General features: G+C 31.9%; 2 protein-coding genes across 2 annotated transcripts in view; both read right to left on the bottom strand.

Annotated features, from left to right (window-relative positions):
- Positions 1-216: 216 nt before the first annotated feature.
- On the bottom strand, positions 217-1,502 carry Psf3 (DNA replication complex GINS protein PSF3). The gene is made up of 4 exons (XM_076380746.1): positions 1,397-1,502; positions 975-1,119; positions 687-816; positions 217-584 (listed from the first exon to the last, which is right to left on the bottom strand). The coding sequence occupies exons 1-4, from the start codon at positions 1,500-1,502 to the stop codon at positions 357-359; spliced, it is 609 nt and encodes a 202-aa protein (XP_076236861.1). The 3' UTR covers positions 217-356.
- Positions 1,503-2,158: 656 nt separating this feature from the next.
- Galphao (G protein alpha o subunit) overlaps positions 2,159-27,700 on the bottom strand; it is a 33,616-nt gene continuing 8,074 nt past the window's right edge. The window contains exons 2-8 of the mRNA XM_076381684.1: positions 26,058-26,100; positions 24,601-24,742; positions 20,285-20,445; positions 14,472-14,600; positions 12,473-12,602; positions 10,210-10,363; positions 2,159-8,014 (exon numbers count right to left, since the gene is read on the bottom strand). Coding sequence (XP_076237799.1) covers positions 7,827-8,014; positions 10,210-10,363; positions 12,473-12,602; positions 14,472-14,600; positions 20,285-20,445; positions 24,601-24,742; positions 26,058-26,100 — 947 coding nt within the window. The 3' untranslated portion in view covers positions 2,159-7,826. The remainder of the gene's footprint in view (positions 8,015-10,209; positions 10,364-12,472; positions 12,603-14,471; positions 14,601-20,284; positions 20,446-24,600; positions 24,743-26,057; positions 26,101-27,700) is intronic.

Raw genomic sequence — 27,700 nt, 5'->3', positions numbered from 1 at the left:
TTTAAACGAAACACTAAATTTTATATACCACTTTTAATATAAAATAGTTTATCTTTTATTGTCCAAAATACATTCTGATATCAAATACATCAACGGATACATTCACGATTCTTATGAATCATTTCTTTCTTATTTAAATTCTTGTTGACTAATGAAAATCATTTTGCAACTTTTTAGTCATAATATAAAAATAATTTACTTTTTATTCTATTTGACTCTATTATACTTTTCTTCCTACTTTGTACTTATATTTGTAGATGCAACTTATCGTCAAAAAAATTAATCAAAATTTAACTAGAAATATCATTATACATGTGATTAACATTCATGCAACTTCGTTTTGTAAAATTAAAACATCAATCACGTTCATAGTCAGAACGTTTTCGTTTCTTTAAATTCGCTGTAATTTCAGAAGGTAGAATACTGTTAGTACCCATTTTTAACCATTCTAACAACCGGACTTTAGCTTTCCGCCCGCTTAGAAATAGATCCCGTTCGAGACGTGGAAGTTGATTTCCCAATGTGGGATCAGATATTGGATTTTGTGCCCAATCCATGACTACTCGAAATCGAGATTTAAATGTCTAAAAATAAGAAGCACTTTATCATTTATTCAAGTAATTTTACAATTACACACGTTCAAACTAAATTGCTATTTGGTACTAATGGACCATTAGATTCTTTACCTGTAATAAGCTTTCTTTTATGTATTCGGAATCCCTGTTACTGAATTTCTGTACATGCATTCCTAATTCATAAAAGTAAAGATTCCATTTGCTTAAAACAACTGCATCTGCATCTGCTTCTAAAATTTCTCTAAGGAAATACAGATACAAATAAATATATAATTAAAAATACATACGCATAGAAAAGTTTTTGTTTGGTAATCATATAATCCAAATATATCAAAATAAAATTATTTTAAATAATAAGAAAAATTTTAGGTAATTTTTATAAATATTGAAATATCGAACCTGTATCCTTCTTTATAAATTTTTGGTACATCAATACTAACTACAGGATTGTGCAAACTGGCCAATGATTCTGCTAGCCATAGTGGAAATTCCACTTTCATTCCTATAGTTAAATCCCCAGATTGGGATGAAGTATCCAAGAACCCTTAAAAGAATAAGTTCAGTTGTTTTAATTCAGGAACTTATTTTTTAAAACAACTATTTTAAGAGTTAGTTCATAAGGAATTAGGTTATTTATTTTTAGAGTTAGGTTAGGTCTGAATGTTATAAATAAGACCAATTAGACATAAGGGAATTTATAAATATTAATAACATCAATAAACAGCAGAAACCTTTAAAAAATTGTATTACAGTTTAAACTGCATTCAGTCAGTCTTTAAATAATTGTAACACTTTAAATGAAAATTTCAGATAAAACTTACCTAGTCCAGGTAACTTAACTTCAATTTTACATGATACTCGTTCTTCTGTGCATAAAATATCATTTATAGCAAAATAATCGGGGCTATAACTTTGACAGCATGCCATCTCTAATAAATAATGAGTACAATAATAAACAATGAAGCTGCCGCTCAAATATCTACCCTAGTCAATATTACCAATAGTGAAAACAAAAATCACTAGAAAATATCGATCATTACGTATCGATTATTAGAAATTTCAAATTTAAATGATGCTAAAAAAACGTAAAGTTTATTATATTTATTATTCATACTTAAAATTAATCTGTTTACATAAAACACTATTCTAAGCCAATCCTACTATTATATTTCTTTAGCTAACTTAAAATTATCATAGTATTTTCGCAAAAATGTTTGTCAGTGTTTGCAATCCTTATAAATAACAACAATAATTCTTCAATGTGCACAATATTAGAATAAAATAAAATATACTTTTGGCAGCTATTAAATCATACTTGTCATGAAAAGTTTAATAAGTGTTGGGAACAGATAATTCTTTTCTTAAAATTTCTTTTATGGAAATATTAATTGTACTACACCTTAATAAATGTTCACTGTTCATATTATGTATAATCAAATTTACGAAATTTTCTTTTAATTTTTTTTTGACCTACGAGCTTTTCGTGTGAGTGTGATATTAACAAAAATAAAACATTTACTATGAATTATTTTATATCTTATATTGTCTTGTATTTATTAAATAGTTAAGGATAATGGAAGCAGTTCATCTTTGTTTGTTCGTTTATTTCGACATTTCAAGATGTATGGACAATTATTACATAATAATTATATATATTTATATATGTATAGTGAGAGAGCATTCTCCTCTCGTAACGTTTCCTTTCTCAACTTCCAAAAATGTTGCCTATCGCTCTCGCCCATTCTCTCCCTCTCCCTTTGTTACGTTCTTTCGTTCTCTTTCTCGCCCTCTCTCACTCTTTCTCTCTTTCAATCTCTCTCATACCCTCTCCCCCTTTCTTTCTCTCACTCTCACTCTCTCTTGCTCTCACTCTCTCTCTCTCATTGTTTCATCACGATAAAAGAATGAAAAGGTAAAAGTAAGAAAGAAACGGCGTCGATTCGTCGAGTCTATGAATGATTTTACGAAACGAGTTTGTTTGGGCGCATTATTTATCGTTAATCACAAAAGTTGTGATGTTTTCCTTATTTTTTTCCTTTTCCATCCACGTTCCTTATTATCATTTAGCGTTTATCGATAAGATTATGATCGTTATCATTAATCGTTACAATTACGATAATAACACTAGTGTTAATTATTCCCACATTTGCCCCGCCCACCCATCTACCCCCACCACGCGGTCACCTACGCCCACCCAGGAACCATGGCGCCAAAATTTGAATCGCGAAGTACAGCTTTGGCATACGGAGAGTCTTTTATTATTTTTTTCCCCCTTTGCCTCTCCTATCGCTACAGTTTTTTCACTTTTTCAGTTTCCCTTTCATTCATCGGTACTCGATCTTCTTACGACACGCTACATTTTCATTCTTCGTTCCCCTACTAAAGCTTTCGCTTTACTCGCCATCGCGACTATTCGTGACTCGTCTTCATCTTTCACGCACACGTCATTCGTCTCCTATCCCATATATTCTGTATAAGAATTTAGTTCGCGTGAAAAATATCTTCCGTTCGTTAATTTATTTAGTCTTCTCTTCTATTAACAATGTTTCTTCCGTCTCGCACATTCATCTTTGCAGTTTCTAGATTTGTCGTTAGCCTCTCTCGCGATTAAGTCTATTATTTCGTACGTTCCTCATTTGCAACCTGCAAATTGTTGTGGTACGTTTTTCGATGTGCAATTTACATTTGCATCCGTTTCGTGTCGAGTTTGTTATAAATTGCAAACCGAAAAATCGTGTGTGGCACGATAAATATAGATGCAAACGTGTACGACTTGCGAAACAACGAAAGCAAAAGGTATATTGTGCAGCATTTGTTCGTTAAAAATCCCTGAATTTCAAATTTTGACAGATAGATCCGAAGATGTGAAGATATTGAAATAATTGAAAGGAAAGATAACTCAAAAAATTAAAATAAAAGAACTAAAGATAAACTTATTCTAATACGGAACTTTTTAAAGGTAACGAAAAAAAAGTTGCTCCCGGAAGTGGCTCTTGAACTGTTCTCCTTCTAGTAACTCTAGAAGCACCTTCACATATCCTCGTGAAATGTAACTAGAGGCACGAACCACTTTGTGTTGGTAAACCTGATCGGGGAAAAACCGATTCAAGAAAGTTACAATAAAAATTCAATTATTTAATACAATTACTTACTAAAATCAGAAAATGAAAATACAGTTCAATTGGACCTAATTATCCTAATTGTTATCATAAGTTACTATAATTCCATAAAATACAATTTCTGGCCCAAAATTGCACGCTCGTATTACAATTTCATTCGCCAAACCATAAAGAATATTGAAGTTTGCATCGCAATTTTCAAATTATTCATTTAATATTCTATACTCATAGAAGTTTCATCCACGTTGAACAATTCAGATGAAATACATTCCACTTAATATTACTACGTTATACTTCTCTAACAAAATGTCCTTTTTATTTTGACTATAAACTATAAGTGTATTTGATTTGGTATATCTTGATTAGAATTTCGTTGAATGACCAGATAGAAAAATTGAAGTAAATTCTTCGCAATACAAATCGAACCAATCGCTTCCCCGATCGTATTCGTACGGGTTAGTACGTCCTCTATTTGACTAGAAAATCTATATACGTACTTATTTATACGTAATTATAGTTACTATATGTAAGAATACTTAATTAATTAATTAATTAATTCGTACTCCTAAAATTTATATATTAATTTTATAGTAATATGGCAACGGCGGTGATAGTAATACTATTTTTTATTCCTAAATCTGGCTAACGGTATAAAAATAAATCGCAAACTCGGCGTACAAAAGGAAAAAAGAAATTCGAAATCAAAATAAGGAAAACAATTTTTTGGTACTCGTAGTCGAGAGAGAAGTAAGAATTATTTGGCCTCTCTGGTGGAAATTGAACCTTTTTGTTCAAAATGATTCTTCATTTACTTGTCAACATTCAAAATATGTAAATCTATATTACATAATAACAAAGAATATTAGGTGATGTTATACGACATATAAACAATTTTTTTAAGCTTTTAAACACTTAATTCCTTTTTTAATGGGATTAAAGCTTCTTATCCATTAAGTGCTAGGATTTCCACAACCACTTTGAAGCAATAAATTAATAAATAGGCTAGACATGTTTTAATCAAAATAGAAAACTTTGACATATCATACTAATTACTTTTTGGAATTTTTTCACGCCAATTCGTTTTTACTTAATAAACAAAATTTAAATAAAACATATTTACATAACAATTCTTACTTATGTTGTGCTATTGGTTTAATTTTGAACACCTGACAAGCAATGAGGGATCACTCTATGTATATAATTCGAATTATCCAGAATATATTGTTTATATCATAATTATTGTTCTACTTGATTCTTTGGTTTTTTGGTCAAACACCTTGTTTGGTGCTAAGTTACAATTAGGTATCATGGGATCGCAATCATAAAATTTTACAAAATTTTCAACTTAAAAAACTTAAAAATTTCTAATAATAATAAGCAGATAAACATAAATTTAAAAAAAGACTGAAAACAAAAGATAGGCAGATTAAAATTAAATATTTTTTCAACAGAATTCTTAAAAAGAATTTAAGAGATATTCTTTCTGTGGTTACAATCCCAAAAATACTTTTTAATCACAATTGCAATCCCAAAGAGGAGAAAAAGCCAACTACAATAAAAAAGCCATTCACTTCTCTGAATAGAAATTAAGCAGTAACGAATTCATACATATCAATAAAATATCCATATAAGGAAACAAAAAAACAAGTGCGTTCGATTGTACGTGGAATGTTTCAATCATAGTTATTTAACTGTAAAATCGTTCTTTCAGAGCCAAAGAAAAAGCCTCGAACTTATTTAGCTAAGTAAACACACTATTTGTAAACGTGAAATAGAAAAAAAATCTCCTTTAAAGAAGAGCTTTTAAAGTGCTTAGCTAATTTGATAACATAAAAATGTAATGGAGAAGAAAAACTAAATCGTTGCAAATTCAGAAATTCAAGGATTCGCAACTTTTTAGTTCATTCCAATGAAACATATCTTTTTCTCATGATATAAAAGGTTTTGTGTTCTTCGATCTCGAAGTGTGTTCTCTGTGTGTGTGTGCGTGTATAACTGTGTGCGCACGCATATGTAACTGTGCGAAAATGTTAATTTGTGCAAATGTGCGTACACACCAAAATTTGTTTAAAGTTTATCTTTAAACAAATCTTGACAAGTTTATAATTTGTCAAGTTTAAAAAATATGAAAGAATCGAGTACAGAATTCTTCAAGTCACATGAAACAATTTTTAAGGAAATTACAGCAATAGCTTCAATTTAAGTATTTTTCTTAATAGATTAATAGTTTTTGCCAATTTTGAATATTTTTTTAAAGCTTCTAGCTTTTTCCAATCTAGCTCTTGGTAAACACTTTTGCACGTCTTGTTCCATTTAACAATTTCAAAACTTTTTTTTTTTTTAAATGCTCCAATCTCCTGAATTTTTGTAATATTAAATTTATACATCGTTTTATGTTCAATCTCTTCCTATTTCAATCTAGGGATTTCTGAAATTCTTATCTTAGTCACCCTTAAATTTCTCATATTGATTGTTCAAACCCACTTTTCAGTTTTCAGTCTTGCAATTCAAAAGAATCGATCACAAACTTAATATTAGTGCGTTCTCGTATGCAAACGATGAAATTATCGAAACGTTAGAAAGAATATTTCATCAGTTTTTTGTGCGTGAGTTGTGCGAGCGACAGTGAATATAACATAGGAGAAAAAAGAATATCGCTAAGTTACATTTTTCAAACCGTTCTGGTTTAAATAGAAGAATTTATGAAAAAGATTTATAAAAAAAAAGGAAATTTCTCGTAAAATGAGCTTTTAATCATCGTTCCAGTTGCATCACCCTGTATATGTTTCACGATGGCTAGCTATGTGTGTAGAATTAACTGCATTAAAATATTTCATGCCTTTGAGTAAATTTAAAACATAAATCAAAATGATAGGAAAATATATAAAAAAGTGAATAGAAAATTAAACGAAATTTCCTTTTTTTTTTAAGTCCAACAATGTACTTAGACTGCATAAAAAGCTGCGTGTTCCATGTTTGGGTGACATTTTCATTAATTTACAACAAAAGTAGGATCACAAAGATCCGAGTGTGCTACGTGATTGGTCTTTGTGCGATTATTCGCAAATTTCATGAAAAATCTCGATCGATCGTTGCGAGCACCTTTCGACTTTTTCCTTTGAACATATCCATCCATTCTGGATGGATCAAGTGGTAACCCTGAATCTGCAAAATTGTTTTTCCCTCTGTTGGTCAATCCGTGAAATTAGAGATTCGTCATTCGTACGTATTAAATTCACCCAAATTTACGTGATAGTCAATGCTTTCAGTTACGCTATTGCTGGAACCAAGTAAAGTGGCCGTTCAAGGCCAGTGGGCGTGAGTTACCCCACTTCACTCACAACCACACGTACCCCTTCTCCTTTCGACTTACAAACCAAGCTCTAAATTAAAATTAAATATTCTTTAAGAATATCTATATAATTAAAAATTATTATCATAGTTAATGGTTTGTAATAGTGAAATATTACTTACCACTGTAGAGAATTGACCTCAGAGGCCCACTTTACCTTGTCTCAACTATAGCCTCAATTTAAGCAAAGATATTACATAGATCGAAGAGCAAGGCTCAACTAAGAACCTTCTGGTAATCACTGAATTCATCTTAAAAACGAATCCCTATAAGCGACTCACCCGTTAAATCCTTCTCAATCTGTTGGCACAAAAGGGAAAAATGTCGAAAGGGGTCGCAAGAAGGGATGTCTAATAAAAAGAATCGAGAAGGTATCCGCAGGTGGTCGGTAGTAGTGACGGTGGTACACATGGGCGCATACCTCTCTGTCTATCTCTCTTTCTTTCTCTTTCACACACACGCACACTCACACTCTCTCTCTTTCTCTCTGTCACTTTCTCTCTCTCTCTTTCTCTCTATCACTTCTTTCTCTCTTTCTCTTTCTCTCTCTCTCTCTTTCTCACACACAGATCCATTTCTCTCTTGCTCCCCTTTTTCTCCCTCACTATCACTCTCTTTCTCTCTTTCTCTCTCTCTCATTCGCCAGCTGGTCAGTCTCGCACTCTCTCATTCTCAGGCGCTCCCCCGTTCTCGCAATACATGTCTGTCGTCGTGTTTACGTGTGTGTGTACGTGTGTGTGAGTGTGTCGGTCGATCGGCTCCGCGACGGGAATATTTATCCTAATAGAGACCGCAGCCACGGAGATTATTGGCGATAATGACATCTGTGACCGCGTCGAACACGAATTGAATGTTGTTTGTATCAGTAGCGCAAGTCGTGTGGCAGTAGATCTCCTTAGTGGTCGATTTGTTCCTCGCCTCGAATTGCGCCTGGATGTATGCGGCGGCGTCGCTGTATTCTTGCGCCCCTGTCGGCAACACAAGCACAATCGTCAGTGTGAGGAAACTGAAAAGGACGCTATTCGCGTGTATTGTTGAAATACTGAATCGAATGTAGAGTACTATGTGCTAGTGAACGAAAATAGAGTAACGTGGTACAAAATATAAAGACAAAATGGTGTTTCGTTATTTATGACTCCTAGTAGTGGATACTGGATAAGAGTTGCCTTCTCTCTGGGTTCACAGTTTTTCTTAGGGTGTACGTATCAGAGTTAATTTATGCAAAATGAAATTACATATAGGATGACTTGCATTAATATTCGGACATTAATGTAATTTTGACTTCTATGGCTTTTGACTATATTTTTGACATTTTGTAATAATGTAAGACTATGAAGTAAATAAGAATTCCGCTCAAATTTATGCGAGGTAGAAAGTTTCTTTAATTATCAAAATGAATGTTTTTTCTTAATATTTGTCTAGTTTAAGTTTAAATTACAATATTGTGATTTAATACAAATGTATCAAGTTTATATGTTTGCAAAGAACATAACCATAATATATTTTTAATACAAGAATATAAAAAAAGAAATTTTGCTCATTTTTCAACACATATTAAAGGAGAGAACAACTATTATTTTTCAATTGCAGAAGAATATTGTGTGCTGTGATAACACGTTAAATTATGTTTCGTTAATTAGTAATTTACATATCACCTATTTGGCGGTCGACAAAGGGATAATTAGACATTAAAAGAAGTTCGTTAAACATGGAATATTCAGATGAATCTAGATTACGCGTTCAAATTAAGTGATATCATTAATTTAAAGTAGGTTTGAGATTGAGATGCAATTGATACTGTAACTGTTACATATGTTAAAACATCATTTTGGGACTTTTATGTCTTTTTCACCAGACTGCAACAAAAATGTTACGATCTCCTATGACAATTTAAGTTAATTATACTTTAATTATGAATTGTAATATTGAAGTAAAATATGCACAAGTTTTGGCACTCGTAGACGAAAAAGAGAATATACAGGGTGTTTCAAAATTTAGTGATCCATATAAATAATTCCAAATAATATTTATAGGCATAATTCATCACAGGTTTAGTTCCCCTTAATTTAGCAATGTTCAAACTTTAAATATAGGCTACTTAACATAATTTTTACGTTTTTTCAAGTCGAATCAGTTTTACGCAATAAATTTCGAACATATGAAAAGAAAGAGTCAATATATTCGTATTTCTAGCATAAATCTTTTATGAAAGACATTTGTAACTTCTTTAATAATATTTTCCTCTTAATGCTGCATCTATAATATGTTTATTTATGTCATAAATTATGCAATTCTTATCTTTTACTGCTATATTTATTCTAAATCAAGGCGAACTCAAATAACACATGCCACATAATTATAAATATATTTTTAGAAATTCCTTAATTATTAATATAAAACACTAATATTTTATAAAATATTACAAAAAAATAGGATTTTTAATTACTACTACGGTCCCAAGCTAAGCACAGTCAGTTCATGGTAGCACTTTAATGTAAATAGTACTTTAAAGTAGCTTCAGAAGATAAAAGATTTATATAATCTAGTCTTAAAATCTTGAAACACTCTATATAACTGAATGGCATTTGGTATGGAATGTATTCTAAAAATAATATTCACATGAATTAAAAACTGACAGGGCGGATGATATATGATAAGCGATACATATTTAGATCAGTATACCTATCTCAAACAAGAGGACATAAATAATTTTCATATAAAACGCGCAGAAATTCCAGGGACATTTAGAAGATTATAGACTTTCTAGAGCCTGTCAAACTATTCGCATTTATAATTGTAAAAGTAATGTTATTTACTTTGTAATAGATTGATAAATATTTCATCTAAAATTTATCTAAAACTTGTTTAAATATAGGTATACATATATGTATATAGCTGGGCTATCGAAAATAGCTCCCTCTATCTTGTTATAATCCCTCTAGCTTGTTATAATTTTTTAAATAAAATGACATAAAACTCAGCTACACGATACAATTCAAAAATATGTATAATTATGTAATATTACAAATTCCTGTATTAATTCCTTCAGATAGTTTTAATAATCAGATAGTTTTAATAAAAATGGCATGTAACTAAACTTTGTGATAGACTTTACGAATATGTAAGTATAACTAAATAAGTAAATACGAAAATAATGTCTTACCGGCATACTCGGGGAAGCAAATGGTGAGCGGGGACTTGCGAATTTTCTCCTGAAAGAGATCCTTCTTGTTCAAGAAGAGAATAATCGAGGTATCGGTGAACCATTTGTTATTGCAGATTGAGTCGAACAGTTTCAAGCTTTCTTGCATTCGATTCTGTAGCAAAAAAGAGATATGTTTCTCATCCATGTTATTCACAGTTGTCTTGAATTTTCAATCAAGTCTATTTTAATTAAATAATACTTTCATTCTCCGAACTTCGAAATCTTGCTAACAGTTTATTATGATATTAATTATTAACAAGAAATAATAAGAAATACTATGTCGATTGCATATTTCGATGAACAGAAGATGTCTAAAAAATTTGATTGATTTGAAAAATCTGACTTGAAACACTTTATACAAATATAATTCTATTGATATTATTTTAATCAATATATTTTTATCATTAAGAACTTTTATTGTTAAATTTCTTCGTCCGTAGTATTACTTTTTAAATTTGGCTTCGAAACAAAGTAGAAACATTTAAAAACAAAGTCAGAAGGTCTTTCTTCCGATATTTAGGAAAATACTGAGTTGTTAATACATACTTATAATACTTAAGTAATACATAGTTAAGTAATACTTAAGTAATACATAGTTAAGTAATACTTAAGTAATACATAGTTAAGTAATACTTAACTACGTATTAGTCTTCCATTAGTGAAACGTTTTCGTACAAGAATTCGTGTGAATCTGATTACACAGACTTTTTAGACACCTTGTGCATCAGAAAAGGCAAAATAAATAATAAATCGTTCTCGTGAATTCGAGAATAAGAGGGGTTAATGGACGGGGTCGTTCCACGAGAAGAACCTGTTAATTTCCGACAATTGCATACTGTCACGTTTCCTTCCCACGTTGGGCTGCCAATTGGCTACCCATATAAATATAGATATACACGCTACCATCTACATACAACATGACGTCATGATAATTACAATAATCTAGCTGGATATATTTCATATTTATACAAAATATGTGAAACTTTTCTATTGAATATATTCGAATCTTTAAGGAACGAAAAAACATTTTTTAAGAGAAATGTTTTTGTCAACTACTCTACGTTTAAAGATTATTTTGATCTAGAAATAAATTAGAACAGTAATAGCTAGGTACCTATCTTAATTTTTATAAAAGCAGTAAAATAGATACTGAATATTATTAATTTTCAAACTCTTTTATCAAATTGTGAAGAGACGCTTAAATCTCGAAACTGAATATGCAATTGTATGCCACTAAATTATTTATTTGTAACATAAGTATTTTATGGAATAAAATTATTATAAGTTCATCTTGCTTTTTCGTCCACTTTACGTGTTCGATGATTTATGACTAAAATGATTCATTCTCCATGAAGACAAGTAATAAAATCAAAATCCATTAAAATCGTAAATTAGCCAAAATTTATAGAAATCTCATTAACAGCACTAAAACAAGGATTTTTCAATTTATTAATGATAAAAAATCAATAATTGATTATTAAAAATTGTTTTTGATGTAATTTGATATGAAATAACGATAATTTCCCAATAATAATAAATTGTTTTCTAAAAGTTAATTTTTATTTTTTCTGACTACGAAACAGCATCTTTCTAAATAGTCATATCAGTGCATTATACCTATATGCAATTAATGTAAAAATAAAAATTCCATGCGTAGGTCATAAATAGCAGAAAATGCCAAAAATAAGATGAACTGATAATTCTATACAATGGTGTACCATACTGAAAAAATTTTAAAAAGTAAAATACGTATGTATATTCAATGAATTTCATTCGACATATTATGCTGATTTCTTATGCATCAAAAATTCCTTTGCTTGCAAAGGGAGGCATAGAATTTGATGTTATAATCCAAGACGGTTTAAATTTCTAGTTTCTTGAGTTTCTTCATTGTTAAGAATTCAACTACCAGAACGTATCACGTTATTTCTCCACATACAGTGTGCTATTCTCTCCCTCGACGTACATATATGGTACGCTATAATCATCTTGTATTACCTTAATTCAGGTGTAGCCTTCACGCTTTCCAAACTCAATTGTATCTCCATTTTTGCGTATTAAAAAATGTTCATTCCCTCGTTAACTGATGAACGTAATGCAATTCAATGTTCACTTAAAGAGGGATAACTAAATTTGTGTCAGATTCGAATATAATCAAGTTGTTATATTGCTTGAAGCATGTATAGTTGTTTATTATGATTTGTGTCAATTGATCGCTTACCGTCGATTCGTCTTCGTGCAGGACTTGATCATACTCGGACATCGCGACACAGAAAATGATCGCGGTGACATCTTCGAAGCAATGAATCCATTTTTTACGTTCGCTTCTTTGACCACCCACATCGAACAATCTATTTAAAAAAAAGTCAGTATAAAATTCCATTTCTAAATTATTTTTTATTCTAGAATATTTTACATTAAAACTACCGAAGTAGTTCAAACGATCGGTTCAGAATTTTGTATAGAAATTTTCTGTGTAATACAGTCGAACCTCGATAAATCGAATCTCAAAAGAAGTACTACAGTCCTCGAGTTATAGGAGCTTCGACTTAAAGAAGTTTTCGAGTAAGAGAAGTTTAATATACGAAAATTTGACTTACAGAAGGTTTATACTAGAGTTAATAATTTACTGACTGTAATAACTTGAACCAGGAAAAATTCAATTTCAACTTGGAAAGTTTTAGTGTCTTAGATTTCTTCTTAGAACTCATTTTACTCAAAGTAAACGCGAAGGCGACAGTTTAAGACGATGGTGGGAATTCGATTTATGACAAAGAACCAGCTTGCATGGATATGCATACATGTTGAGGCAGAGACATGATATGTGTCATCTTATGTTTTCCAGCATTCATTTGTTTGACAAATAAGAACACGTACCTATAAGTTCGAGTTATAGAGGTAGCGAACGATAAAAGTTTGACTCATGGAGGTAAACTTCGATTTGTAGAGGTTTAGTTGTTCTAAATTCGAGTTATAGGGGTAAAAAATGCATCTAAATGTGTAACAAATAAATCGAGTTAAAGTAAGTTTTATTTCGAATTATAGAGGATTTCGTAGCAGAACCAAAGGGTTTGAACAAAATTTTCGTTTTATAGAGGTTATCGAGTTAAGGAGATTCGACTGTACAGCATTCCCTAAAATATTCAAACTTCTGTTACATATCATTCATATACAACTGATTAATTGTGTCACAGTAGAATATTTCTTACTTTTTTTAATTTTAAATATATCTTCTGCTAATTTCTACTATGACCGAAAATCAATTTTATTTTGTTGCTACTGGGATGGATTTATAGATCTAATTTTAAATATGCTAGAAATGTAGAATACTATAATCGTTAAAGAAATTCTTTAAAAGGGTCCTGTACGATGCTACAGAATTTAAAATTATTTAGCGTTAAAAGTTAAGAGGTAATTAAGAAAGGCCGTCGTCAGGTGCTTAGTTTAAATCAAATTTTACAAAATAAAGGTCACTCAAGCTCGGAACAACGTAGTACTCAAATGACACTTGACACTGTAAAGTACGACACTTTAACGATATCTACATCGTACAGGATGTTAACACGAACAAACTAAACTGTACTATCACGTGTGTACAAGATAGGAAAACCGTTCAATTATGCATAGAATGAAAAACGGTCCCTAACATTCTTAAAAAGATAATACGCCTTGCTATCGGTATCTATTGATAAGCTTGCACCTGCATTTCACTGCAACAGTCGAATTGCACCGAAAATTCTGTCTCGTATTAATTTTCATACTTGTAGGTACCTATATACTTTTAAATCGGATCATTCACTTTCAAACCCCTGAAAAAGTTAATTCTAGAAAGTTCGAATCACGTAAGTGTCAATTCGTAATATACAAAAGTACGATTTTAGAAAATATTTTCGGTTAAAAACTTTAAATTAGATTAGTATTTCTTTTTGAAATTTTTGCTTGGAAATTTTGAAAAAATCTATTAGATTGAATTGAGTGAAAATCTGAATATTTCTTACGTTTCAAATTTGTCCCTTAAAAAAGTTAAGAAATTGCAAAAAGAAAAATTAACATCTTGCTTATGAATTGCTCAGAATATTATAGGACTCTAATAATTATATACAAATATCAAAAAAATGATGAAATAACAAGATTTTAACAAATACGTATTAAAATCTTTGACAATTACTTTTTTAAGTATTGATATTCACAAATGTAATAAATTGCCTAGGTCGACTTACTTGAAATTAAGATTCTTGAAGGTAAAGTGGACTTCGACTATACCCGTTGTTTTCACACGGGTCCTTAAAATATCTTGCTCTGTAGGCTGATAATCCTTTGCGCCTAATCGGTCTAGGTCATCCAGGAAACTGGAATTTCAAGCAAACGATACAGCGTTAGTCATACTCCTATTTATACATCTGTATATCTAAAATAAACTTAAATTATTATATAACTCTTATTAATTACAGCAAGCAAATCCTAGTCATGTATTACACAATGCACTAAAAAAATTACTTTTTCAGACAAATTTTAATATAGGTGTAATTTTAAGAGCTTATAAATTAGTAGGGTAATCAATTTTTCTCGGAGAAAGGGTATTACTTATAATACTTTTCCAAAATTCCTTAATAGTAACTAAAAATCTATAGATTTCAACATTAAAATTTCAGCTTGTCGTATATGAAATATAAATAAGTGTGTTGTTACATGAAATTATTTATACACAAAACTATACATTCCTCTTCATTTGAGAATGATTTTAATACGAGTAATTAATATTAGGTGTATTTACCCTATATACGTGAAAGAAAAATTGTTTTTCTACCGTTTAGAACCTTTCCTCACAATTTCGTCTCGCTTAAGTTTAAAATACAATTATTTTTTAAATCTTCACTCTTATGAGTTGTAATTATTTGTCCACTCTATATATGATGTTCAATACATGCGAAACGTTTGAAATACGTTTTAACACGACCTGGATTAAAGTGTTTCTAGGGGTAAATGACATTCTGAATCGAGGTCGTAATGCAGGTCGAGATCGATCGATTTTCCGCGTATGCCATGCAACAGTTACGATTTGTCAGTCGTTCATTGCCAAAGTTGGCTACACCTGTGGCAGACAGCGAACGCTCTCATCTTATCGCAGCTCGTTGATTCTCAGATTGCTTTTCCCGCGTGCATGGAGATCGAACGATCTGACAATTATAGGATATTCAAGAGATAACGCTCGTTATATTAATGATATCACATTGGAGGGTTACATGAAACATATTAGAGCATTGCTCATTTGACAGAGCTAACGAGCTACAGATTGTTTTGTACCTTTTACAATTGACGCACAATAATCTTGCAATTAGTACAAATTATTCTTTATTTGAATGATGTATCTGAGATACTGAGTGGGTATAGTTAAATGCATGTTACAATTGCAGCAGAAAATAGTGAGATCACGAAACACGTGATGCGATGAGTTGTTTGTTTATATCTTCAAGGTTTAATAATACATTAGTTTCTTGTTACTTTTTTTATTATATAGTTTTGAAAAGTATTTGGTTTTTGTAGTTTTACTTATTACTGAAGACGAAATGTTTATTTCAGTTCTTTCGTGTTTCAAAAATGTTTCGTCTAGACTGCTCCTAAATTAAGGAGACTTTAAAATCTAGAAGAAACGAAAAGAATAAAAATAAAAATTATTCTTTCGAAATATAAACAATAGAAACTCTATTGAAGTTTTGTATTTCGTATGCAGAATAATGTGATAACAAATATTTAGAAAATATTATATCTAAATTTGAAGGATTAAAGATATTTGGTTGCCGTGGACAAGAACATGGATCTTTTCACGATATAATTAATTTTTGAGTGCAAACAAATCTTACATACAAGTAATTAGAAAGTTAACTGAAAACTTCTCATGAATGTACCAAAATTTATATCTCGTTAGATAGTGACTTTTATTGAAAAGAAGAATGTACAAATTTATAGAGGCATCCTGTGTAAATTAACGAGGTGGTTGACAGCTGATAAATAATTAGTTACCTTCACTGGTAGATTACCAAAGAAAGATCGATCGCACGGTCTGCATTCTCCAGATATCAATTTCTTGGACTTTATTTATGAGCAGATCTCGAGAAACTATATTCTCTTAATTAATTACTAAATTGTGAAAAATGAATGTTAGTAAAAATCGAAGATGTTAAAAGATGTTCTTTAAAATGAAAAGTTTGAAAATAATAGTTATTCAAAGTCATTTTCACACTAGAATATATCTTTCAAAAACAGCGTTATGTTTTTTATCATTATTGAAATTGAAATCATGCAAAATTATTATAAAGAATCTCATTAATTACAGTAACAAATCATTCATTTCTCAATTCTGAGCTTGTAGAAACTTATTAAAAAAAGACAACCTTCCTTTAGACCTCTTACACATAGAATCTAACAACATAAATTAAGGTCCATTATTTACTTAACTAACAATGACTAAAGAAACATTTTGGTAATAACTGAAAAATCAACACTTCAAGCATTTAAAATTGTAATCTTATTTTTAAACACCCCGTACATAGAAAGCAATATTATAGATGAATATCCATTTAAATTACGAGATACTGTGCTCAGCTAATAGTCAAAGAGCTATATTAATACTTGATGCATTAAAAATTGCGTGTCTTCTGTTGTGAACACCCAGTATGTGGACGCAAAGTCGAGGCTCGCTCTACATAGATCAAACTCACGACAAATTGTGTAGGAAACAGCGGAGATGCAATATGCTGAACATGCTCAGCCTTGCATACGCGGATCATTTTTCGCCATCAATATTTCAAAAGGTCGATAACCAATAGCTCCACGAGAAAGGAGCTTACATTTCTCAGAAATGTTTTATTTACGCGGTCGCACACACCCTGTATGTGAACTCTACTGCAGCTTTATCACCAGTTGCTCTCTAAAAACATCGTACATCATTTGCTCTTGGGTCGCTGATGTCTACGATTATCTGATGCACTAGCTATTACATACCGAGTGGCCCAATATACCCATCCAACATTTTAATGTTATGGGTTATGGTTATGGTTATGGTTACTTCACATATATCATACCTTACTATCTCTTATTATTCACGTTTCAAGTTTTACACCCCTAACAAACTGAAAAATTTGTAATTCTTTTTTAATCAACTACAAGGTGAAACAATATTTAATCGGAAACCATGTTTATGTTAAAAATTTAAAATAATCTTTTATTTAAAATGAAATTGTTTTTTTATGAAAATTTTTCTTTTCGAAATTAGAGAAAACAGAAACGCAAACACTTTGGAATTTTTTTAATTTGAAGTGAAATTCTAGGAAATCTGTGTCAGTTTTGAAAAAAACATGTAATTTGAGAAAATTCTTAATTTCAGTAGAAATTCGATAGGGGAAAGGAAATTTACAAAAAAAATATCAAAGTGATGGTTAAATCAAACTTGATATCACGTCGCCTTTAGGCAAACAGTTTTCCTAAAAATTTCTGTCCTTGTACCAGATCCTCGATTCCGTTCTTCTTCCTCCTCCCCCTTGTAAATCCCGCTCTTTTCCTCATTCCTTTAGGTAATTATTAAGTGTCCAATTATTACGAATTTCCCCGTACAAGTGGTGCTTTCGTCCCATTGTCTCCTCCCCTCCCTTCTTTGCCCTTTCATTTCTGGCCCGCTGTATTTTCTTACTCTTCCTGGCATAAAGAAGCGGTAATAGAACGAAAAGAAAAATAGCGAAGGGTGGGGTTGAAAACGAGTAAACGTGCACCACGAGGGAGAAATGGAGGGGATGGTGTCGGCGGCCATTTTGGGCCACGTGACACGGGCGTGGCGTGACGTCATCGGCGATCAATACGCCGCTGAACCTAAATAAGAGAGAAGGAAAAAACTGGAAGGAGACTGTTCGAATCCTTGGAATTGCTGTGTTTCTTTTTATATATCCTTATGAGCCACGTGTTCGGTCTAAATTAGATTTATGTGAAACTTTAACTAAAGTTGACCTCCACACCTTCTAGTACAACGAATGAGGATTGTCAGTCTGATTTAAACTTGAGGGGTGCTTGTAGCTTTCCAACTGGACAATCTTTGTAGACCATGTACTTTTCACTTTCCTTATGTCACGTGAGAGTTTGAACACAGTTTTAAGTTATATTCCTGGAAATCGCCGAAATTTCAAAAAAATTAACTCGAATTTTAACTCTGCAATTTGAAGGGAAACTAACAGCCTTGAAAGAGGATGAACCTTTTCGCCTTTTAGAGTTCAGTTGAATTTAAATCCACGAAGATCCGTGACTAATCTCCGATGCAGCTCATGCATCATAGAACTTGGCCCAGGATTTTAAGATAGATCTGAACTCTGCGACAACTATAATTGAAGTTTAAACTGACAATGAGTGCAAATTGAGTTTGAGCGCATTTCACATGAATCGCAAGAAGTCTAAACGTTTGTCTGTGATCCGAATGAAGTCGTAACGATGGCTGAATTATTTAAATCGTGAATCAATTCGTTCCACCTAAACTGAGGGTCTAAGTGGACTCCACGAACCCTTCGATTTTCAATTAATCCTCCTACGTTCGTTGGACTTTGAACGAATTGGACGTCGATAGAGAATTCGTGATAATACCGTGCATACCTGTTTTAAATAATACTCGTGCACGGGAATAATGGAGTAGATTGTGACCTCTCTATTCTCGCTTGTTGCTACGCGCCCTGCTAATAATCAGGGCATAACAGGCTGGTAATGCTAACAATGACTTGCCATTAGACAATTTACATACTTGAATGATAGAGATTTCATTTCGTTTCGGACAAGAAGTTAACAGTTCAACTTAGTTGTTGCACACGGAATTGGGCATTATCGAGATAAACTTTTATTCAAACAAAATAAATATTTTGTTTGTTGTTTATTTGATCTCTGTTAATCATACTTAGGAAGCAATTGGTGTACAGTATTGGCAAAATACAGGGTGAACAAAAAGACGGTTTCAAGATCACGCAGCGTAATACCTCTGGGAACAGGATGTCTGAAAATTTAAAGACTAAATTCAAAGTCTACTACGTATATCGTTTGCAAGCTATAAAAAGTGTTCCAAACGTTCAAACCCTAATACACATAACACTGTATTAAATTTGTAATGAGTGTAGATAATAATGTAATAAAGTATTTGTCAATGTGTTTATAGGTTTACGTGAAGCTACCCACATTGTAAATTGTGAAGTAAATCGCCTATATTAATGATAGTGAAATTTTCTGTATTCTATATGCACAATAAAAAATTGAAGAGGAAATGGTAACAGAACACCGATGTACCTTAAAGGTTGGCAAACCCTAGTCTTCCGGATGAATGAAAGCATAAAACTAGTTCAACGTTTATAGGATCGTTTATAGAATGTAGGGCAAGATTTGGATGTATTCCAAATTAGGTGGTGTAGATGCCAAGGGCTTTGGCAAGCATCCTCTAGGTTAAATTTATTTGTAAATACCCCCCGTAGAGTAAGCTGTGTCTACGTAAAAGGCATCTTTGCCATTTCTGAACGAGAATTTCGAGAATTTTCATATTTCTTTTCAGCATGTCATATCTTTCTAGGCTAATTTCAATTCTGGACATTTGATTGATACTTTCGAATATAATTGTTTAAAAAGTCTTGTATGTGAACAGTCAATCAAATTTAAAAAAAAATATGAATACAATACATATAATTTTTTTCAAGCTATAGAAGGGTTTTTAAATATGTATATGGTGGGAAAAACTTCAAAAATATTGGGTACCCCATAAATAATTTCTCAATTACTTTGAGTGTCAGTCTATTAACGATAGAAGTCTCAAGGCTAACATATGTCTATCTTCATCAGAGTATCAACATTTTGCTCAAAATTATATTCATTTATACATTTCTGTAGTTTTATTCAGTGTTGGCAAACAAACAATGTTTGTAAAGAATAAAATATACGTAAGAAATAATCATACAGGTCATGTTGGCTCCTCTGATAGTTCTAGTGCTAGGGAATAATATATAGGTATTATTTCACTCACTATTTCGCAGAATCGTTGAGCTGATACTCGTTGTTCCTACCAAAGCACTCTTGGACCCCGTTGTCAGCCCAAAGCCTCTTCATCGCAGCCAAAAGTTCCTCGCTGAAAGGCTCCGTGTCTTCCATTCTTTGAATCACATCGAACACCATCTTTGAGTCCGTCTGAAAGACAGTTGTTAAACTAATTAGATTTCAATGTGGAAGCTAAACTTTGCGTCACCAAGAGACATACACTTGGTTGGGTCACCATTTCAAGTTTAAACTCTTTAGGTTCATGGATGACCAAGAGACGTGTGTACACTTCATATTATTCATTAATCACACTTAACACAAATTACTGATAACTGAGTCTCCTTCTTAAGGTCCAGAATTGCCCAGAATCTGATTTATCATTCACTAACGGAGGAATAATATCACACTATCGTTTTTTTTCTATCATATAGCTAATTTATTCAGAGATATGCAAATTATTAGACTCAAGCTGTAATAGAACCAAAATTAGAAGTTTTCTGCAGACTTCGACTTGTTTTTTTTAACGTTCCTTATACAGAAGTTTAGTATTAAAATAGTACACATGCCCTTGTTCTCACTCAGCAAATCAACGCAATTTAACACGCGTCTGATGAAACTGCCACAGTTTGTTTTAAGTTCTCCGTCATCGTCCCAGGCGCGGTTAGATTTTCAATGAGTTCAACTTTTATCTAGGTACTCTCATTTTGGATATCCTTTTAATAGCGAGCCATACATTTTGATTGGAATTTATGGCCAAGCTATTTCTAAACCGAGTAATTTCAAGCTAATATAGATTGGATGTTTACTTTGTGGTCTTGGAACTGTCTACTGTGTAGGTTTCCTCGCAGCGTACGGTTGTTATCGAGTTTATAGCGGAGAACAAGTGACTGACGTTTACTCGTGCGCAATGCTATTGAAAACGTGAGTGATAGGCTAACATAACTCATTTGCCCCAAATTGTTTCAGCTTGTAACGATTAGTAAGGAGCTTATAATAAGAAAAGATGTACTGCACTGCTATTTCTTGTATTTTCAGAACAAGAAAAATAGGAAGCATGTTAAAAAGGTTATAATCTAATTTTTTCGTGCCTCTGTTATACATATACAAAGTTCAGTACTCAACACAATAGGTGAAAGTAAAGTTTCCAGAGAGTACTAGGTACACGTGTAAGGAAGCAGTAGTTTAAATACAGTAGAACCAGTATTAACCGAGTTTCAATTACTCGCAGTTTCTTTTATTAAAATATAATAGATATCGATCGAGACCTAAGCTATAATTTAATAGTGGTTTACTGTAAGTAATAAAAGTAGCCATTACAAGGATGGTTCAAGTTTAAATTTAGTGTGAATCCAGTTAATCGATGCCCCATAGTATTCTTCCACAAAGAATTGCGTTTAAAACTTCGTTTCAAAGTTATTAATTACTGAGAAAATGCCTAGAATACGCATGAAACGTGTCTGACTTGGAACTTATTCTACTACCAAGGGAACCAGCCAGGTCAAACACAGCGAAGTCAGTAAAATAAGTTCCAAAGCAGACATAATTAATAACTCTGAAATAAAGGCTCAAAAGTATTTTCATCATTTTGAAGTTTTGTCTTATTTTAGCATCTAGAGTTGGCCCTTAACATTTCTAGCACCTGTTGTTCAACACTGTATGTATTGTGAGCCACAGGTGGCTAATTTGAGAAACATGTTTCTTATATTTTACAAACTCCTAACTGATTCCAAGTAGGAAGTTTAGAGCTAACCAATACTGTACAGTATTTAACTGTTATAAGCTTGTCGCTATCTTGACTAATTCGACTAATAAGAGCTAGCTTATCATAATTTAAGTTATTCAAAATCATATACACTACAGGTGTCAAAAATGTTAAGAGGTGATTTCACATGCTAAAATACGACGAAAATGAAGATAGATGATATTGTTTTTGGGCTTCGTTTTAGAATTACTATTTGTTGCAATAACGTTTGAAATTCGCGTAAAATGTGCCTGATACGGGACTTATTCTATTGTCAGCGTCCACTGGTCAGGCACAGCGAAGTCAATAAAATAAATCTCGAGTCAGACTCATTTCACGCGTATTTTAAGCATTTTCTCAACAATTCATAACTCGGAAACAAAGTCTGAAATGTAGTTTTATTTATCTTCATTTTCCTCTTATTTTAGCACGTAGAATCATGCCTCGGAACTTCTGACACCTGTTGTCGAGCACCTTGTATACATATTTATATCGAATATAAGTCTTAACTCCAATATCTCATTAAATAATAATTATTACTGCTGCTCGAATTTTCCTAACTGGAAACCAACCGAATAGCTTAAAAAGACTTAAATCACTGATTCTAAATTAAATAACTGAAGCACAAGCAAGTTGTCCAAACATTGACACTACTTAATCAGCCAGATCAAATTTATTCAGACTTATCCATGTATTTAAAATATTTAAATTATAATACAATATTAGGATAACCGAATACTTAACACAATTCGAAACAAACCGCTCGAATTTTAAGTCTTTAAACAATTCGAACACTTTGACCTTCCTTTCGTTCCCACATTTCCCGCCAAGATTTGAACAATAAGCTATCGAGTTTGCGCGCGATCAAACTCTGAATTGTGCGATTAGAATCGAATCCCGATTCATTGGTTTCGTCGAAAATAAAATTTCCTACTACATTGTACATATTAATTCGACGATAGGACTGATAATAAAAGGAACATATTAGCTCGAGGAAAGGTTAGACTGAGAAGCGCTGGTTTGAAAAGCCGGATCAATCGGTACTCGAGGTAGACCCTCGTACTCCTTGTTTTCGAGGCAGGGGCTCGTTATTGGCTCTAAAGTAAACGACGCAGCCGCGCGACGCTGCACGATCGGTAAATATGCTGAAGAGGGTGCTTCAGGACAGCCTCAAGATGCGCATCGATTCCTCAAGTGCTCAGCCCATCGATAATTTTTGACTCACTTCAGACGGTAGCCTTTAGCCTTTCATTCTCGTCACGAAGCTTGGGCGGCCTCAGAGGTATTCGTGAAAAATATCTCGGTAGCGATTCGACCCTTCATTGGCCAATTGTTGTTGGTTTTACTTGATCTACTTACTAGCCCTTTTAATTGGAGGACTTATAACAGAAACAGCTCTTGTCAAATTTTACGATCTTATTTAATAAGAATGTACTCTATAACATAATGGAATCTATGTCATCAAAAACGCAATATATGTACTACAGTGAATATTTTATTAGAAAGAATATACATAAGTGAATTGAATAAGAATTGAAGATGTTACAATATTTTTTTTGTTGTCCTAGTAGAGGGGAAGAATTGATAAGGGTCATTTTTGTTATGAGTTCTTCAATTAACTATAATAGCAGCACTATATTCACTTGTTACAAGCTGTTTCCTATGTTTATTATACAAGTATGTTCATTGTGTAGTTATGACAATTGAACCTTTGGATATTAAAAAATTTAAATATTTAAATATAGAATAGATGAAATTATAAATACATGTTTGAAAATTTGTCAGTTACCGCTGCTATAACCGAAAAAGTGACAGTAACTTTGCAAAGGAAAGCACAAACATTAGAACTAGCAGTGAGTTTACACAGTTTACAGCGAGTAAATACAGCTATTCCCTCTTTAGCAGCGGAACTCTGCCCACTTTCGTGTCCGCCGTTACTAGAATTGGATTCACGGTGTGAGCCAAACGAGCGCTCCAGCTTCCGAATTGCTTGATTTGGATAAAAGTAAAGAACTTCAAAGAGAGAGAATCCCCCCTCATTATATGTATACACAGAAAAAAAATGTTAAGTTGAAATTATTGAAGTCCTTGCAGAATTGACAAGAGTACTTTAACAGGCTAAATTTAACAGAATTACTAAGAGTCGCCTTTGTAGATATAATAATACTGCTCTTATTACAGTCGAACTAGGTTTTTTAATTTTACAAAGGTCTATGACAGATCCTACAAAAATCTATCCTAATTAAATCTACTTAGAAGATTTTTGGACGATCCGTATGACCATTTTTTTCTGCATAAAGTACCTAGTACCCAATAATCAACACTGACCTAGTCATTCACGGTTTCTATAAACTTAATTTATTATCAAGTTTCTAGTTTTTATTAGGATCCGCCATATTGATGGTACTTTTATACTATACGTGTTACATGTACACTATGCTACTCGTATTTCTGGCAAACAATATGTAATTCCCTAGGTTCTGTTCAACTTGTCGATTACTGGTTACTTCACCCTAATCCCGAGGCAATACTGTAACAAGAGTCGTGAAAGTAACTTTGCTCACCTCTCGTTCATTGCTCGAAAAGTTGATGCTTAAAGTTGGCATCGCTCTGAGAATAGCGACTAGAGATTGTATCGTGTTGCTGTACACTACGGGTTTGTACTGCTTGAAGTCTTCGGATGTAAATCCACTTTCATGGATAATTCTGTAAAAACATACAACAAACATTTGGATTACCAATATGCATTTTTATAAATTTATGAGATATGAATTCGTTGAGTATTTGTTTAACCCTCGTACGACCAATGCAGGGCTACTTTGACCCTAACTACAGTACAAGATGTCAAAAGTGGAATAAAATTATTTGTAAGAATCATATACAAAATACACGTATCTCATGTATCAGGTGTATAAAAAATGGAAAGGAAGTAAAGTGTACCTAAGATGTTCAAAATGCATTTTTACATAAAATTTCTTCTCAAAACTAGTTAGCAATAGGAATTTTACTATGGGTCAAAATGACCCTGAAAACCATTCGAGGGTTAATGAATATTCAACATAAAATAGGTGTATACAATTTCGCTATAAAAATTTTTTGAGAATTTTAGAATTTTTTCGTATACGTATTATATTTAATGAAATTTACTACTACTAAAATAATTACTACTTATTGTGTCACAGTTTTTTATTGAAACACTGTAAACCAAGGTTCTTCTGTCTACAAATTCTGTACTAATGTTTTCTAGCAAATTTTAATTTCTGCTTTGAGAATTTCTAATGCATGGCGAATTTTGGACACACTTGCGAAATTGCCCATACCGACCTTATTATTATTTTATACTCTCGCGAACTAGCTATTTAAACTCTATACTATTTTCAAATTATGAAATCAATGAAGAATTTATAAATTCAATTATGTGTAATTATATTATAATTTATACAAGATACATGGACCTCACAGTAAATGAAATGTAAATGAGATTATGAATTTTGATTACATGATTTCGTTGTTTATACAAAACGTTTCATGTTTATATGTATATTTATATTTAATTATTATTAATTTCAGGAAATATTATAAATTCTAACGTACACAGTGGTACAACCTAGCTTTTATTGTTTCATAATTATTCTTCAGAATATGCTGTACTTTAATACTAATTATTTAAATGACTAGTACAGTGTATTTAGGGTTTTATTCTAACTTTCGCGAAAATTATACAGAAACAAAAAGGACTTTTTGAAAGGTTTGTTTAAAAGTATTCTTCAATTTCAAAATAGATTGGAAAGGATACTTTTTACGAAATTAAACAGAATTAATGAAATTCGGAAAATTAGTATTCTATCTGCGTGTACGACTGAACACGTGAGGCGTTGTTTATAGGGCGTTATGAATGAACTCATTGATGAGAAAACGGTATTTGAGCGCGTTTTGCTAGCTACTATTCATTCAACAGCAAATCGCATGGACGATCATTTTGTTCGTAGAATTAGCAAGTATAGCAGGCCATATTACTCACTTCATTTGTTTTACGATGGTACTCTTCCCAGACTCGCCGGCACCTGAAAAATAAAAGCAGAATAATTCAAGTATATATTAATAACAAAATGTCATTATCAAGCTTTAAACGCATGAATCTTAGCATGGAATATAATAGTAAAAATATTCAATACATGTATTACTTTTTCATATTATTACGAGTTAATTTATTTAAACTCTAGAATATTTTCAAATTCTGGAACTAGTACATAATAAAGTAATTAGTAAATTTACAAATTCAGTGAATACTTATATTAATTGCTGTAGCCCGTACTTGTGTGTTACTTGTAACGTAATTACATGTAAGTGAATTTATAAATTCCTTAGTAATACCATAATTTACAGATATTTTACATTTTTAACTCTAAATATAGACTACCCCATAACAATGTAAAATAATTCATTGAATATTTATGTTATACTATATACTAAAGAAAATTACATTTCTAAAATTCCTTTGTATTTAAAGTATATTTGAAATCTTCGAGTGTATTTCTAATTATGAATAAATAAATCTACGGATAAGTAAATGAAGCCAATTATAAAAGTTTCCATAAAATCTCGGAGTTTATAATATTTTAATTTACAAAACGTAGTAGTGTCTTTTATAATATTATACTTAACTGATATTGATTAAAGTTTTATTTTATATGAATTTAATCTTTAATCAATGTAAAGTCACTATTATATGTGTTATAACATAATGTGGGAGGATTTCTACGATTTCATTATAAAATATGAGTAATAGTAAATGGTACCTATGTAGAAAATTCACAAGCTTTCATTTTATTAATTGCTCTACATTATCTACAGATACTTTTTCTACTAAATATCAAAAGTTACTGTAAATATTGTGACCTATGCCATATTTTCAAAATATGGTATTATCTATCACTTTAATTATGAAAGTATTTGACATTATAGTTACCAGAGTAGCCAAAATGATTAGTACGATTATTCCGTCGACATGTTTTTTATTTTTGCAAGCGTTGTTTTATTTTTAATCAATGCTAAAGAAAATGAAAAAAGTATATAAATGAACGTTATTTTTGTGAATCATATAAAAAACTTAGACATGTTTTAAAAACAGACATAGGTTCATAACAAAGGTACATAATAAGTTAAACAAATTTTTATCTCGAGCATCTGTATATTCTATTGTAACGTGCTACAATATATTTTTATTGCTCTTAATATAGTTCTTAAAAACACAGATCATAGAAATGAAGAGTCTATTACTGCCTAAAATCTCCTCAAATATTAATGAGAGTCACTGCGTATCCACTAAAGTAATTCCCGCAATTTACCATCCCAAACATCATTTTAAATTCTCTTTCTCCCCCGCGCAAATCAATTTCGACCAGGTCCGATTTCGAGTACACCATCGCGAAACGCCAATTTCCGATCGGCTCGCGTGAATTCGTTACGCGTGTCAGCGCGAGTGGCACGCGAAGAGCGTAACGGAAGTAGAGTGTAACGGGGAGGCAATTCGATGGAGCAGAATTCGAGTGTCCCAGCCGATCGATGGAAGCGTAGCGCAGCTGAACGTGCGAGCGTTTCTAGGCGCACCAGTTCGAGATGAAAGAGCTTTTTAAAAGAGGGGGAGACCCGCCACCCGTAAGC

This window comes from Calliopsis andreniformis, chromosome 6 (genome assembly GCF_051401765.1).
Source record: "Calliopsis andreniformis isolate RMS-2024a chromosome 6, iyCalAndr_principal, whole genome shotgun sequence".
Taxonomy (NCBI): Eukaryota; Metazoa; Arthropoda; class Insecta; order Hymenoptera; family Andrenidae; genus Calliopsis; species Calliopsis andreniformis.
Note: the sequence above shows the minus strand (reverse complement) of the source record. Positions and strands in the feature narration are given on the sequence as shown.